The 16950-nt window shown below is 37.4% G+C and overlaps 1 protein-coding gene and 1 pseudogene across 7 annotated transcripts in view; both read left to right on the forward strand.

The window, feature by feature from the left end:
- Positions 1-16950, forward strand: part of ALMS1 (ALMS1 centrosome and basal body associated protein) — a 227085-nt gene that overhangs the window by 33411 nt on the left and 176724 nt on the right. For 3 of the 7 annotated variants that reach the window (XM_045446475.1, XM_045446474.1, XM_045446479.1), the window contains exons 4-7: positions 4049-4166; positions 5392-7546; positions 7650-7799; positions 12846-13005. In XM_045446475.1, coding sequence (XP_045302431.1) covers positions 4049-4166; positions 5392-7546; positions 7650-7799; positions 12846-13005 — 2583 coding nt within the window. The remainder of the gene's footprint in view (positions 1-4048; positions 4167-5391; positions 7547-7649; positions 7800-12845; positions 13006-16950) is intronic. The other 4 variants (XM_045446480.1, XM_045446476.1, XM_045446481.1 and 1 more) reach the window with 4 other exon arrangements.
- On the forward strand, positions 2649-4042 carry LOC123580971 (annotated as a pseudogene).

The raw sequence follows: 16950 nt of genomic DNA on the forward strand, positions 1-16950 counted from the left end.
CTAATTCCTAGTCAAGAGGTTAAAATGAGAATACATAACTTATAGGGAAGCTGTTTTCAATTTGATATAAGAAAGAACTTTTTTTTTTTTTTTTTTTTTTTTTTTTAATTTTTTTTTTTTCAACGTTTATTTATTTTTGGGACAGAGAGAGACAGAGCATGAACGGGGTAGGGGCAGAGAGAGAGGGAGACACAGAATCGGAAACAGGCTCCAGGCTCTGAGCCATCAGCCCAGAGCCCGACGCGGGGCTCGAACTCACAGACCGCGAGATCGTGACCTGGCTGAAGTCGGACGCTTAACCGACTGCGCCACCCAGGCGCCCCAAGAAAGAACTTTTTATTTAAAAAAAAAATTTTTTTTTTTCAACGTTTATTTATTTTTGGGACAGAGAGAGACAGAGCATGAACGGGGGAGGGGCAGAGAGAGAGGGAGACACAGAATCGGAAACAGGCTCCAGGCTCTGAGCCATCAGCCCAGAGCCTGATGCGGGGCTCGAACCCGCAGACCACGAGATCGTGACCTGGCTGAAGTCGGACGCTTAACCGACTGCGCCACCCAGGCGCCCCAAGAAAGAACTTTTTAATAGTGCCATTTAATAATGGAAAGACTATATAACAATAAAGTGAGCTTTATGTCACTGTAAAATGTCAAGCAGAATTCTCCAATAGAATTTCAGCATTGGGTAGGAGACTTTATGATGTGGCTTCTAAAATGTTTTGTAGGTAGAGTTTTTTAACTCCAGCTTGTGATTTATTGTAGAAAGTAGAACATCTTTAATTGTAGCAGATCTGTGGATCTGATAGCTAGAGGAAATTTCATCATTGCTGTTTTGTTACAACGGTCATGAATACAGTCATTGAGGGGTGTATTGGTCTCACCAGTGGCAAATGTCATGATGACTGGTGCCAGAACAGTTAGATGTCTTAAAAAAGTGATCCGGGATGCCTGGGTGGCTCAGTCGGTTAAGCAACTGACTTCGGCTCAGGTCATGATCTCACAGTTTGTGGGTTTGAGCCTCACGTCGGGCTCTGTGCTGACAGCTCAGAGCCTGGAGCCTGCTTTGGATTCTGTGTCTCCCTCTCTCTCTGCCCCTCCCCAACTTGTGCTCTGTCTCTCTCTGTCTCTCTCTCAAAAATAAATAAAATGTAAAAGAAAAAAAAAAAAAAGAGTGATCCAAGCCATCAGTAGTTGTCTAAATGTGAGGAAATGTGGGGTCTTTGTTAAAAACCTTCAGGATTCTTAGAGGGGTGAAGGACTTCTGTTACAAAGGTTTAAGAGCGAGCCTCTAAACCAGGGTCAAAGAGGAATTATACCAAGTAGTTCTTGGTAGTAAAGGTTATTGTTATCATTCTGCTTCTCAGTTAAAAAAACTATTTATTTTGAGAGAGAGCCTGGGAAAGAATCCATTCTGTTAGCGCAGAGCCTGATGAACCCATGAACTGTGAGATCATGACCTGAGCTGAAATCAAGAGTCGGGTGCTTAACTGGCAAAGCCACCCAGGTGCCTCTGCTTCTTATTTTTAATAAATTCATTCGGTAAATAAATAATTCTATTTTGAGTGCCTACTAAGTATAGCAAATACTTTGCTAGGCACTGAGGATATAGCTGTGAATAAAGTGGATGTGGAGTTGACAACGTAGGTGGGAAGCAGGCAGGCCAAAGATGAAAACAAGAGTATGACAGTTATGATAGGGAAGGTGTACAATGTGGTATTATAGGTATTCTGAAGTCAAGAAAGTATACTGTAGCAACAGTATTATATTCATGGTGAAAGAACAGTTGAGTTTTAGCAAAATATCATGTATCCAGTTAAATTAATATTAGATACAGTGCATTAGATAAATGTTGGTTTTATAGTTTTATTTTTACTACAACTTTATTCTTGTTTTATAGTTACATAAATGCTATAAAAAATAAGGAGTTTATACCTATTTTGTACATATTTAAGCACATTTAATAACAATTGTTTAAGTTGACCTTCAGAAATCCACAAGAATTATTTTTCCTTTTTTTTAAAAAAATTGTTTTTAAGTTGGAGAGAGAGAGGGAGAGAGAGGTAGCAAGCAGGGGAGGTGCAGAGAGAGAGAGGGAGAGAGAGAAAGAATCCAAAGCAGGCTCCGCTCTGTCAGCACAGAGCCTGACGCGGGCTTGAACTCATGAACTGGGAGATCATGACCTGAGCGGAAACCAAGAGCCGGACGCTTAACTGACTGAGCCACCCAGGTACCCCAAGAATTATTTTTCTTTTGAATCAGCAGTTCTCAAACTTTTTGGTCATAAGACTCCTTTACATACTTTAAAATTATTGAAGACTTCAAAGAGCTTTTGTTTATGTAGGTTATTGGTATTTTCCCATATTAGAAATTAAAACTGAGAAATTTCTGAAATATTTATTAACTCATTATAAAATAGCAGCTCCATTGCCGCATATGTGTTAAATTACATATTTTTTTAGAAAAATAACTTTTCTGGGGTGCCTGCGTGGCTCAGTCGGTTAAGCGTCCGACTTCGGCTCAGGTCGTGATCTCACAGTCTGTGAGTTCAAGCCCTGCGTCGGGCTCTGTGCTGACAGCTCAGAGCCTGGAGCCTGCTTCTGATTCTGTGTCTCCCTCTCTCTCTGACCCTCCCCCCTTCATGCTCTGTCTCTCTCTGTCTCAAAAACAAATAAACATTAAAAAAAATAAAAATAAAAAAAAAAAAAAAGAAAAATAACTTTTCTAAAACAAAAATATTTAGAAGAGTAACATTGTTTTACTTAAAACCCCTGTAATATTTGACCTCATGGAAGACAGGTAGATTCTGATACCTGCTTCTGCATTCAATATATTGCTATATCATAGATAATGTAGCTTCTGGAAAATTCTACAGTACCCTTGTGAGAGAATGAGAGTGAATAAGGCGAATGACATCTAAATATTATATTGAATATAATTTTGACTCTAGGCACCTCCTAAGAATATTTTTGGGATGCCCAGGAACCTGTGGACTACACTTTGTTATAAGATGGAAAGAAACACTTGTAATGGATAAGGGTACTTGCTAAGAAATTAGAGTGTTTAGGGCTAGTTTGGGCTAGAGCATCCAGTGAGGGAGGAGGGAGCCACAAGTTCTTTGCTAAGTGGGAAGACCAAAGAGTAGGTTGTAGGAAAAACAAATAGAGGTCATGTTTTGGAGACCTGTATTACAGGTATTTCATCAGTTTGTAAGATGTGAGTCTGCAATAGCTAGCAGCTTGGTTCTTGAAAGTTCTCTGAAGCGTGTGCAACTCCTTGGGCAAGTGGGTCAGGACCCCGTCATGAGACAGGTGGAAGGGAAAAACTCGGTCACGATATTTTCTCTAGCAGTGAATGAGATGTGGCGGTCAGGCGAGAGTGAAGTATACCAAATGGGTGATGTCAGTCAAAAGATGACATGGCACAGAATATCAGTATTCTGACCAGGCCTCAGAGATGTGGCGTATCGGTATGTGAAAAAGGGGTCCTGCATCTATGTGGAAGGGAAAGTTGACTATGGTGAATACACAGATAAAAACAATGTGAGGCGACAAGCGACAACGATCATAGCTGATAATATATTTCTGAGCGACCAGACCAAAGAAAAGGCATAGAGTGGACGATTCTTCTTTGGCCATTGTTTGGTACAGTCTCATTTCCAAATCAAGTGTAGTCTTATAGTTCCTAAGGACAAGAATTAAAATATTCTTTATAGATATAAAAAAAAGAAATTAGAGTGTTTAGGTTCAGTTCTCACTCTGACACTTAAGTTATTTGTGGACAAATTAATATTTCTTAAATTTTGTAATCATGTTTCCTCATCTGCGAGATGGGTATAATAATATCTATCCTTCAAGGTTTTCTTTTAAATGTACTTTAAATGCTGGGACCTTTTCAGGCTATGAATAAATGGTAGTTGCTGCTGCTGCTATGTTACCATTCTGATGCTTATAGAAACTTCCAGATGGTGGCATATTTAGGTTCTTTATTACATGGGTAAGCTAAGAAATTAACTTTCAGCATTCACAACATTTTTATACTTCAAACTTTGCAGTCATACAAGACAACTTTGCTTCTCCTGATTTGCCTTTGCTGACATGTTTGACACAAGATCAAGAGCTTGGGTCTGATTCCTTATTTCAACAAAGTGAACTAGATTTTGCACCTCTGAGGTAGGATGGTTTATTTTTTTATTTGCATGTAACCTTTTTACTCTTTCTTTTCTTATTTTAAGTTGTTGCTAATATAAGTGACTTCAGGCTAAGGTGAGACTTTGGAGTGGGGTTAGATATTCTGAGCACACACTCTGAAGGTAACAAGGCCCTAGGTTAAGACATGATGCATGTTAATTTGGTATAGTAACATATGTGTAAAAATGAGCCAGGCAACTGCAGCTTATTTAAAAATAATTTTTAATGTATTCTAGTATTTCAGGCATAGTTTATTTTTAAATTTTTATTATTGAAGTATAGTTGACATATAATGTTATATTAGCTTCAGGTGCACAACATAGTGATTTGACAGTTCTATTCATTATGCAGTGCTCACCATGATAAGTGTTGTACATCTGAAACTAATGTAATACTGTGTCAACTATAGTCAAACAAAAAAGTTAAAAAAAAAACTATAGATGTTTACAGAGTAAAAACCTTTGCCCTTCAGCTATGTAGTATCTTAAAATTACTTCTGTGAAAAGCGTTCTGTTTATAATAGTCAACCAGTAATTAGGTTACTGTTGTGTTTTAGGAGTAGATCACATCTTAAGGGATTTTTAAGAACACAGTACATGACTAGTAAAAGGATCAGTGAAAGTTAAATGAGTATTAAATTAAGGTAGGTGATAATAAACATTTAAAAAGTTATTTTTAATCTTTATTTTTGAGAGAGACAGAGTGTGAGTGGGAGAGGGGCAGAGAGAGAGGGAGACACAGAGACTGAAGCAGCCTCTAGGCTCTGAGCTGTCAGCACAGAGCCCGCTGCAGGGCTCGAACTCACGAACCATGAGATCAGGACCTGAGCTGAAGTTGGTCGCTCAACCGACTGAGCCACCTAGGTGCCCCGATAAATTAAACGTTTTAAATAGTAAAGTTTGAATTTTTTATTTAATCTTTTTTTGGCAGCATGAAAAAATTCCTAGTTTTTGGTAATAATTGTTTTAGGAGAAGGCTGAGAAAATATCAGGGTCATAAGGATGGGAGTTCATCTTCTGTTTATAAGAAGTTTGCCTTGTTCAGTCATTAGCCACTTTAAGGGAATTTAAAATTAGAACTTTGTTTTGCAACACACTTTTCAAATAATCTTGATTTCAGTATCATACTAGTTTTGTATTTTTCATGTTAGTATTTAAAAAAATGTTTTTAATGTGTTATTTATTTATTTTTAACTGTATATTTTCAGGGGGATTCCTGGTAAGTCTGAAGATACTGAATGGTTTTCTCGACCGTCGGAAGTTAGTGAAGCTGTATTCCAGGCAGCCTCAGAAGTAGCTTCAGACTTAGTTAACAGTTGCATTAGTGTATCTCAGCACTCACTTCTAGGTAGTGCAGCTGTTGGGTCTCAGCGCTCCTTTTTACCTCCTGAAGAAGGGACTAAAGAAGAGACTGTTTCGTCTGATACAGATGATGAACTGCAAACCTCCGAAGACTTCGATAGTTGTGATGCTCTGTGTTCATATGTGGCATGGAAGACACAAGAAGTTCAGGAGCCAGAAGCCAGTTTAGCTGATGAAGGTCAAGTTTCAGTTTCAGCTTCATCTGATACAAGCGATGAATACATGACTTCTAAACAAAGTGACAGTTTTGATGATTCTTACTCATATGTGCAGTATCGGAAACAGAAAGCTTTACAGCAGTCAGGAAAATATTTAACCAGTAAGGATCATGATTCTTACTCAGATTCATCTGACACAATTGATAAAAATAAAATTCCTGAGGGAAGTGACAATTTTAGTGCCCCCTTTTCATGTATGCCATGGAACAAACAGGAAACTTCACACCATCCAGAAACATATGTGATCAGTAAGGACCGTGTTTCTTTTCCACATGAAGTTGCTCCTCGTTTTAATAACAAAATGTCACATTCTGTATTGTGTTGTCTGTTGGAAAGAAGAGGAGAGGGCATTCCCTTGACAGCTAGTAGTCATTTTTTTGACAGTGTTTATTTAAAGGCTCCAGCTGAGAATGAGGTGAAAGACATGATAGATTCTTTGGAGGGGTGTGAAAGAAATGAAGAAGGTCAGGGGAAAGAATTATCTCAAGGTTTTGAACTGAAGGAGAGTAGAAGAACCTTAGTATTTTCAGAGGTGCATCCCAGATCTTCAGAAATACAGTCTATTGAGAGTGTTGTAGTTCCTGATAATTCTATACAAGTTTCAGAAATACATATACACTGTAGGGGACCAGGTACCTCTAAGATGGAGGTGTCTGGTGGTCCTCTTCAGACTCTTAAATCCAACTTGGATGAGACATCAGAACAACTTTATTTTCAAGGGGAAAGAGACCAAAAGGCAACTTCTGCTTTTAGTGGAAAAAGTGTTGATGCTTCCGAAAATGTAGCCTTTGAGGCAGTTATTGCCTCTATTGAGCCTTCCAAGAAAGAGAGTACAGTAAATGAAATCCAAACTGATATCAATAAGTCTTTAATAAATAATAGCCAAGAAAGTGAATCAAAAAATCCATATCTTTCCCTATTAAATTATAATGATGAAAGCTCTTTCTTTGATAAGCTTAGTCATCCATGTTATGAGTCCACTCCTAGGGTGTTTGAATTAGCAGCTTCAAAACCATTGTTGCTTAAAAAAGATAATGGTGATAGTTCCTTCTATTGGCATCCTAATTTAAAGTCACTCCCCAGTGCTCCTCAGGAAATGTTTATTAAGCCACTTTCTCTTATTCCAGAGTGGAAGTCATCTGCTTCTTTGTGTGAAAAATCTCACAGCCAGGCTGTTGGTCTTGGCAAAGCACAGTCAGCTTTATTTCAGTGTGATATAGGCAATGAACCGTTTCTTCCCATTGGGAAGATAGAGTCTGTTCCTGTTCTTGACCTTACAGAGAAGGTAGGATCTTCGAACATTTTTTATCCGTTGAAAGTATGGACTTCAGATTCGTTGGTTTTACAAGATTTAAAGCAGCAAACCTTGGAAGAAGTTGCAGATCCCTCAAACTATATTTTGGGTAAGAATATAAACTCTAGTAACATCATTGAAAGTCCATCTGCAGGATGGACTGTAGGAAGCAGCTTTTCAGCAAACTTGGTGACATGTGATGCAAAGTCACAAGGTACTTTACCAGTGACCAGTAACGCATCATTAGTTGCAGTTGGCCAAGAGACGTTGCTGAAAGCTGGTGTAGGCCAAGGTAAAATTCCTCGGCCTATGGGAGCCAAGTCCAGTTTCACTATACATACAATTATGCAAAATGACTCCTGTTTTCTAGAGGGGCTGCAGGTGAAGGCTGAATCTGACATCTGCACTCTGGATGATGATACTGAATCCTGTAACCTAGATGAAAATGCTGTTGTACGCAGTACAAGAGTTGCTGATCTACAAAGAGAGGTAAGACAATAAAATGATGGTTGGGGGAAATGTAGTCTTTTCTAGTATCATTTCAGGAAATGGTATTGTTACTTGTTTTTATTTTACTTCCTCTGTTGCCCAGGTATGTGACCAAGGTGACCTGACTGGAGAGTACATTGAGCTAGCAGGTTTAAAAAATGTGCTTGATGATCTAGAGGTTTGTGACAGCTTTCTGCACTGGCAATCTGCTTTACAACTGTCATCTAAGCAAGAAAGTGATTTTCAGGAGCTTGTAAGTTTTTCTGTTTGACTTTTCTTGTGGGGTAGGGAAGGAATATTTTAGTTGAAAAATGGGGATAAAAGTAAAGGGCCCATTTATATCTTCTGATACCAACATGTGGCTTGCAATCTGGTCTTCATCTGACATACAAGAATACGCTCCGTTAATTTGTTACAGGTTGGCATAAAAGAACTACTTGTGTTTTGTAGACCATATTAGTGAGTTCTGTGGTGTCTTAGGAAAGGCCATCCTTTGGAGCTCCCAGGCCTTTCATCTTGAAACGTGGTGGTTCATACCAGCAAGAACCTTTGGGACAGTGTTAAGATTAGACTCACTCATAGAGATAGTCGATTGTACATTTTTTTCATTCTTGCCTCAATGTACAAGCCTTGGAATAGACCCTGGAAGATTTAAACATTTCTGTTTAGAACCTCCTGAAAGATTTGACTTAGGAGGTGTTTTGAAAATTTTAAGAACCAGTGTTTCCTCAGGAAGGATACTGAGGTGCTTAATGTCCACACTAGCTAGTGTCCCCAAAGGGAACTAATGAGTTCCTTTCCAAATGAGTGACATACCTGTGCATACACACATTCCTTCCCTCTCTCTATATATATCATTATTATTGTTATGTGTGTTTATTAGAAAATAACTTTGAGGTGTTAAGAAAGTTCTGTGTCAGTCTTTCTTTTATACAGGGCTTCATTTCCTGGATTCTTGGATCCCTTGACTTTAATGTTCCATTGGTCCCATTGCCCATCCTCTTTTGTCTGATACTGTCAGCTTCCTTATAATCTATCCTTATATCTTGTTAGTCATTAAATATAGTTATACAAGAGATGTTGTATACTTTTAAAAAAATTTTTTTTTCTAACGTTTATTTATTTTGGGGAGCTAGAGAGAGCAGGGAAGGGGCAGAGAGAGAGGCAGACACAGAATCCAAAGCAGGTTCCAGGCTCTGAGCCTGTCAGCACAGAGCCTGGCGCGGGACTCGAACCCACAAAGTGTGGGATCATGACCTGGGCGGAAGTCATTCAACCGACTGAGCCACACAGGAGCCCCGAGATGTTGTATACTTAATGTTACTCTCCTTTTCCTATTTTTCCACGTATAAAATTAGTATGTCATTAGAAAGTTGCTAGTTTGGGGTGCAATCATTTTTAGACATTTAGGTTCAGGCATTTGATTAGAGAAAATGAAGAAAGTTATTGAGATAAACTTTTCCTTTTATTTATAATTATTGAATTTATTTAAAATTGAAATATAGAGAACCATGAGGCTAATTTTATTTTCTTTAACATTCTAAAGTAGGCATTGTTTAATTTTCAGTCTAACAATAGTGGGATTGAAAATGATAGCTAACACTGTGTGCTCAAATACTATGCTAAGAGATTTACCTATACCTCAATTTACTTAGTCCTTTGGTCAGTCCTGTCAGGTAGGATTGTTAATATCATCCCTATTTTACAATTGATACTTAGAGGAGCTTGCTCATGATTATTTAGCAAGTAGAGGAGCTAGTATTTGAAACTAATTGTATCTATGTATTTAACTATTATACCATAAACTGCCTTCCTGTTTATTCTTTAGTGAAACCAAAGCCAAGATTTTTCATTGTTTTGGCAAGAGTAAAGGTTTTGCTAGGGGATTGGTCTAAGTCAATTTCAGTAAGAATAAGAAATAAGTATGATCAATTTTAAACTTACAGTTTCTAATTTTTTTGATAGACTACCTATGTAACTTAAATCAACTTTTATCTGTCTGTCTGTCTATCTATCTATCTATCTATCTATTTATTTATATAGAGAGAGCACACATGAGTGGGGGAGGGGCAGAGAGAGAGAGGGTGAGAGAGAATCCCAAGCAGGCCCTGTGCTGTCAGCATAGAGCCTGACGTGGGGCTGAATCCCATGAACCATGAGATCATGACCTGAGCCGAAATCAAGAGTTGAATGCTTAACTGACCCAGCCACCCAGGTGCCCCAACTTTTTATCCACATAATATATATTTAAAGAAATGTAGATATGGGTTCAGTTAATAGTGATGTGCTAGGATTAACTCTGACCATTATTCCAAATTTTATTTGCCCCCTAGCTGTAGCCTTAAGTATAGTTTTTCAGTTTAGGGAGGATGTTCCCTGTATTGTCTTTCACTCTTAGCTCCATTCTATGATCTGGGAGTTGCATGATGCCAATATTAGGGAAACAAGGAGCTCGATATGGTAGTAATCTTCCTGCATGGCTCAGCTTGCTTTCAGAGGGTTTGCCTGCTCCTTGGTTTCTTTCTTATTCTCATCTGTGTCTCAGAAGAGTCATTCATACTTGTTTGCCTTACTTTGATACTTAACCATCATTTCTCTAAAGGATTATTTGGGCATCTACTTATGTATGATGTACCTTGGGGCCATGAAAGGAGTGGAGATTTGGAGTCAAAACTTTGAACAGTTATTTGTTAGCTTTGTGCCTTGGGCAGATGACTTTGGAGGATCATTCTACTTATCTACATAAAGAAATAGAAATAGTAATAACCTCATGCATTGTTACGTTGGATGGGGTAACATATATAGTAGCACTGCTTGGCTGTTTGTTCCCTTCACTTTACTGAAACTAGACTATTACACTCTCACCAGTGGTTTCCTCCTATCCGTCATTATTTTATTCTGTCTTTCTCGTTCCTAGTAGCAGCATATTACATTCTTTTAGCTACTGTGAAAAAATACTGTTTTAGTATTCCTTATTTTGGCCATGTAACTAAATATTATTTAAGGTTTACTCTTTAGATTTATTTTTGTTTTGTTGGTTTCCCCTCTTCCACCAAGGACCTGATTTCCTCTCAAGGTTTAAATGCTGTCCTCTGTGTGATGGTTATCACCTCTATTTTTAGACCCTAATATTTTTCCTGAGGTAGATCCATATGCAATCTTGGATGAAATTTTCTTGTGAACATTCTCATCACTTCAAACATAACTTGCCTATATCAAAAGAACTCAAAGTTTTTTTCTGAAATCAGATTGACTTGTAGATTTTCTTCGTTCTTATAGAGGAGTTAGCATTTCTTGGTTTCTTCATCATCTTCGATTCTTTCTTCATTATTGATTAAAAACTGGGAGATAAACCAATATAGATCTTTTTCTTTCTGATTCCTCCCATTTTCAATTAGTAATGGAGATCTCCTAATCTCTTAAATAAATATTTCTCATCTTTCTCATTCTACATTTTCTTTTGTATTACCTAGTCTAATATCTGTATGATTTGAAGCTTTGATATAATGAATTTTTAAAAAATTTATTTACTTAAGTTTAATTTCAGTATAGTTAACATACAGTGTTATATTAGTTTCAGGTATATAATATTCTGTACATTAGCAATTCTATACATTACTCAGTGCTCATTGTGATAAGTGTACTGTTAATTCCCTTCACCTATTTTACCCATCCCCCCAACCCCCTCCCCTCTGGTATACATCAGTTTGTTCCCTTTAGTTAAGAGTTTGTTTCTTGGTTTGTCTCTTTTTTTCTTTGTTCATTTGTTTTGTTTTGTAAATTCCACGTGAGTGAAATCATATGATATTGGTCTTTCTCTGACTTATTTCACTTAGCATTATACCTTTTAGAGCTATCCATGTTGTTGCAAATGGCCAGATTTCATTTTTTTTTTATGACTGAGCAATATTAATGAAATTTTACTGTAGTCAAGAGTGGAATAGAAATTTTTTCTTCTTATATTTGGAAGCTCTATATTTGGAATAGAAAAACTGCTGTTCAGTACATATATGTGCCTGGGGACACACACACACACACACACATGCACACACACACAGTCTCTATCATATGTGATATGTATGTTAATAAGGTATACTTCAAAAAGTCTCCTTTTAGAGTGGGGTAATTGAAAACTAAGAATTTTGTGCTATGTTTAGAGCAGAGTTTCTCTTACTATTGTCTTTTTTTTTTTTTTTAACTATATTCTTTGTTGTGGGGGGCTTTTCTGTATATTTTAGTATGCTGAGCAATATCCCTGGCTTCTGCTCACTAGATGCCAGTAGCACCCCCCCCCCCCCACGCCCAAAGTTATGACAGTGAAAAATGTCTCCAGGCCTTGCCAGATGTTCCTTGGTTGGGGAGAGGTGGGTGGGGGCAAAATCTCCCACAACTGAGAACCACTGGTCTAGAGAAATGTAGACCAGGGCAGAAGAAGTAGAATATTTTTATACCCTGCCAACTTCCTAAGACTGTGTTCATCATTATACAATGAAAAAACCTTGATAAAAGAGGATAGAACAAAATTTATGCTTATGTACATCTTTAGACTCTCCTGAGAGGGCATCAAAAAGAGGGAATAATATTTTTAGGAAAATAAAACTAAAAGTGGTATATTATTTTTATATGAGAGTGAATTTGATGGAAAATTTTGTATGTTTATATACTGACATCACCAATGATGGTTTCTAATTTCTAGTAAGGACTTGCTGGGATCTGATGAAACTTTGAGAACTTTTTCAGCATTTAACCTTTACTTCATTGTCAGTTTTGTTCACTGCTGCTTCTTCTCCTTTATTTTTGCTTCATTATTACTTTTGTTTAAAGAAATTTGAGGACATATGTTTTTTGGTATTTGATTGTAGACATAGTTCTTTGTTGCTTTAATTTCTTCTAAACATTTGTGGATTTCTGGAAAATATTCCTGTTTTCCTTCCTTTTCTCTTTCCTTTCACAATATATGTTTCCTTTAAAAAAAATCTTTGAGCTTGTCAAGAGGAATATACCAAAGTTCAGATTCTTCAGTGATCATATTATGATATGGAACAAACTTCGAGGCTTCCTATCTGTAATAATATTCTATGCAGACAGACTTCCAGACCCTCAGAATAATTTGTAGAGCCTTCGTAGAATTGACCAAACAGGATATGACTTGTATATGAATTCGGGAGGGTGGAGAATATGAACTTAAGGAACTGGCATAACTGTTTAGTATTCATTTTCATGAAAATTAGGTTTGTTTTTTTATCAGATGAAGTCTAAAATTAATGTTATTGTCTTAAAATTTTATCTCTTTTTATAGGTAGATCATTCCAATACGGGCATTAATCAGTCTTTTTCATCTGTATTGCCTCCATTTGTTCCTCATGAGCTAACCAAAGAGTTGGAGTATCACTATTCAGATCTCAGAATGTTGAGGGTATCTCCTGACACTGTGCAAAAGACTCTCAAACATTTAGCAGGTATGTAGAAGGGGAGATATTGGGTGTTCTTATGGCCATCTTGTTAAAAATATCATGCTATGGCTGATTTTTTAATTTTGAGCTCCTGCGATAATGTTAACTTTGAAATAGGTGTATTTAAATCCCCAGATCTTTTATTAGATGAACCATTTGATTTTTCATTGCATTCTTTATGACAGTGTTTAGAACTGAATTACACGGAGGAGTCTGATATTAGAGTCAGTTTATTTCTGTATTCCTTTTTGTGACTTGAAGGGAAAAAAGAAACTAATTGAGCACAAGAAAAGAGTGGATCCAAATAAGTTTGTAAAGAGGAAACTGAGAAATCACTTTTGAGGTAGAAAGCAAGATTATTTGCTGAGGGAAGCAGGAAGTGGTAAAGAAGGGTTGGAGGTTTGAGGTGGGTGGCTTGGTGCAGGTTCAGAATTTACATTAAAGTGAATAGGGGTTGGAGCTGACCAAGGGCAAGCAAAAGAATTGGCAGATAGTTCTGAGAAGTCAGCTGAGGTGGGAGATGATTTTGTGAAGTTGTCCGCCTTAATAGAATCTCTGATCTTTGTCTGCTAAAGGACTGCAGAAGGTGAGTTATAGGATTGATCCCTGGTTGAGGGATTTATTGATTGGGTGGATGTGATAGATGGAAAGCAGTGGAAGGGAATCAGTAAGAGTTGGTCACCTTGGTTTCAGCCTGCTTGGTGAGAGAGAGAAGAAAAACCACAAGAGTTATTGGAGAAAATAGAAGGTACAGTGATTTATTTATGAAGTTGAATAGATGAGGTGGATATATTTATGGAAAGAGCTAGAATAATAGGTAATTTTGGTCAGATTGAGGTGGTACATTTTATTTATTTATTTATTTATTTATTTATTTATTTATTTATTTATTTATATCCAAGTTAGCATATAGTCCAACAATGATTTCAGGAGTAGATTCCTTAATGCCCTTTACTTTACCCATTTAGCACACCCCCCCTCCCACAACCCATCCAGTAATCCTCTGTTTGTTCTCCATGTTTAAGAGTCTCATGTTTTGTCCCCCCCTGCCTGTTATTATGTTATTTTTGCTTCCCTTCCCTTATGTTCATCTGTTTTGTCTCTTAAAGTCCTCATATGAGTGAAGTCATATGATATTTGTCTTCCTCTAATTTCGCTCAGCATAATACCCTCTAGTTCCATCCATGTAGCTGCAAATGGCAAGATTTCATTCTTTTTGATTGCCGAGTAATACTCCATTGTGTGTGTGTGTGTGTGTGTGTGTGTGTGTGTGTGTGTGTGTGTGTGTGTACATATACCACATTTTCTTTATCCATTCATCCATCGATGGACATTTGGGCTCTTTCCATACTTTGGCTATTGTTGATAGTGCTGCTATAAACATGGGTGTCCATGTGTCCCTTCAAAACAGCACACCTATATTTTGTGGATAAATGCCTAGTAGTGCAATTGCTGGGTCGTAGGGTAGTTCTATTTTTAGTTTTTGAGGAACCTCCATACTATTTTCCAGAGTGGCTGCACCGGCTTGCATTCCCACCAGCAGTGCAAAAGAGATCCTTTTCACATCCTCACCAACATCTGTTGTTGCCTGAGTTGTTAATGTTAGCCATTCTGACAAGTGTGAGGTGGTATCTCATTGTGGTTTTGATTTGTATTTCCCTGATGATGAGTGATGTTGAGCATTTTTCATGTGTCAGTTGAAGACGTCTGGATGTCTTCTTTGGAGAAGTGTCTATTCATGTCTTTTGCTCATTTCTTCAGTGGATTATTTGTTTTTTGGGTGTTGAGTTTGATAAGTTCTTTATAGATTTTGGATACTAACCCTTTATCGGATATGTCATTTGCAAATATCTTCTCCCGTTCTGTCGGTTGCCTTTTAGTTTTGCTGATTGTTTCCTTCGCTGTGCAGAAGCTTTTTATTTTGATGAGGTCCCAGTAGTTCATTTTTGCTTTTGTTCCCCTTGCCTCCGGAGACGTATTGAGTAAGAAGTTGGATGCAGCCAAGATCAAAGAGGTTTTTGCCTGCTTTCTCCTCGAGGGTTTTGATGGCTTCCTGTCTGACATTGAGGTCTTTCATCCCTTTTGAGTTTATTTTTGTGTATGATGTAAGAAAGTGGTGCAGGTTCATTTTTCTGCATGTCGCTGTCCAGTTTTCCCAGCACCACTTGCTGAAGAGACTGTCTTTATTCCATTGGATATTCTTTCCTGCTTTGTCAAAGATTAGTTGGCCATACGTTTGTGAGTCCATTTCTGGGTTTTCTATTCTGTTCCCTTGATCTGAGTGTCTGTTTTTGTGCCATGAAGTGGTACATTTAAATGAGGATCAGTTTGAAGGGTGACTGGATCTGTTGCATGGCCCTGGGATTGGATAGTTGAAACTGAATAAAAATCACTAGGATAGAAAGTAGGTGATTTTGAGGCTAGCTTATTGAATTAGTTAGTTATGTTTAATTATTTTCTGGTTAATATGGGATTTGGTTATTAGGGAAAATCTGTGGACCTTGAAGTCTTCAAAAAATGAATGGGAGGGACTGGGAGTTGCAAGAAGAAAGTGATAGATGAAGGATGGTAGAGAAGTTGTGTGTAGCCTAAGCCTCAAAAAGAAGGTTTTCTTTTCTTTCTTTTTTTTTTTTTTATTTGAGAAATATAGAAAATAATAGTAAAGAAATCATTGTGACAAGTAGTTAAATGCCACTTCCATCTCTCCTTGTTTCCAGAGTCATGGTGTATGGAAGAGGGCTGAAATGGCATTAGTATTAACAAGGGGAAAATAAAGTTTCTTTTTTTTTTTTTTTTTTTTTTTTCAAGACAGAAAGTTGGAGAGTGTTCTATGAAAAATTTGAGAAAGATTGTTTCAAAGAGCACAGAAGAAAAATTGGGAGGGGAGGAATAAATAGTGAGAGGAACCAAGATAAGAAAATAGAGCAATAATAGAATGTGGGGACAGGAGACTGGCAATGTTGGCCTTTGTTTGGACCAGGGATTTTAGTGATGAGCATAGTTGAAATGACTGGCCTCAAATATCCTCTAATTTTATCAGCAATAATTGTGATGTCAGAACTATCTGAGTCCCAGATCATTTCTCTCCTGGTCTCAAACATGAGGACCACTATAGGATTTGAGAAGGGAATCATTTCTAAAAATGTCTTTTTGGGTTCTCTTTTACAGATTATAGCATGGTTTGGTAAAGCATTCTCAGGTTACAGTCTGTACCACCTCATTTTTGCCTTTATATCCTTTGAAATTGGCCTTAAGTTCTGTTAAGGACATTCTGTTCTGGGGTTGTTGTGTTTTTTTCTCCCCACTTTACATTTCAGTTTGGGAAGTTTCTATTGACCTACTGTTAAAAATCACTGATTCGTTCCTTGGCATATCCAGCCTACTGATGAGCCCATCAAAGGCATCCTTCATTTCTGTTATGCTGTTTTTGATTTCTGTCATTTCTTTTTTTAAAAAATTTTTAATAATTTTTTATGTTTACTTTTGAGAGAGAGAGGGAGACAGAGAATCTGAAGCAAGGTCTATCCTGTGAGAGCAAAGCTTGATGCGGGGCTTGAACCCACAAACTGTGAGATCGTGACCTGAGCTGAAGTCAGATGCTCAACCTGCCGAGGCACTCAGGCATCCCTGTCATGTCTTTTTGATTCTTTATTAGGGTTTCCATCTCTCTGCTTATATCACTCATCTCTTCTTGAATTTTGTCCACTTTTTCTATTAGAGCTTTCAGCATATTAGCTATAGTTATTTAAAATTCCTGGTCTCATAATTCCAAAATCTCTGCCATATCTGAGTCAGATTCTGTTGCTTGCTTAGTCTCTTCAGACTGTTTTTTGTCTTATAACATGCCTTATAATTTTTTGTTAAACACTGTGCTTGAGGTATTAGGGAAAAGAACTAAGGTAAATAGGCCTTAGATGTGAGGCTTTAGTTTACTGACTAAAAGTTAGGCAG

This window comes from Leopardus geoffroyi, chromosome A3, assembly GCF_018350155.1.
Source record: "Leopardus geoffroyi isolate Oge1 chromosome A3, O.geoffroyi_Oge1_pat1.0, whole genome shotgun sequence".
Taxonomy (NCBI): domain Eukaryota; kingdom Metazoa; phylum Chordata; class Mammalia; order Carnivora; family Felidae; genus Leopardus; species Leopardus geoffroyi.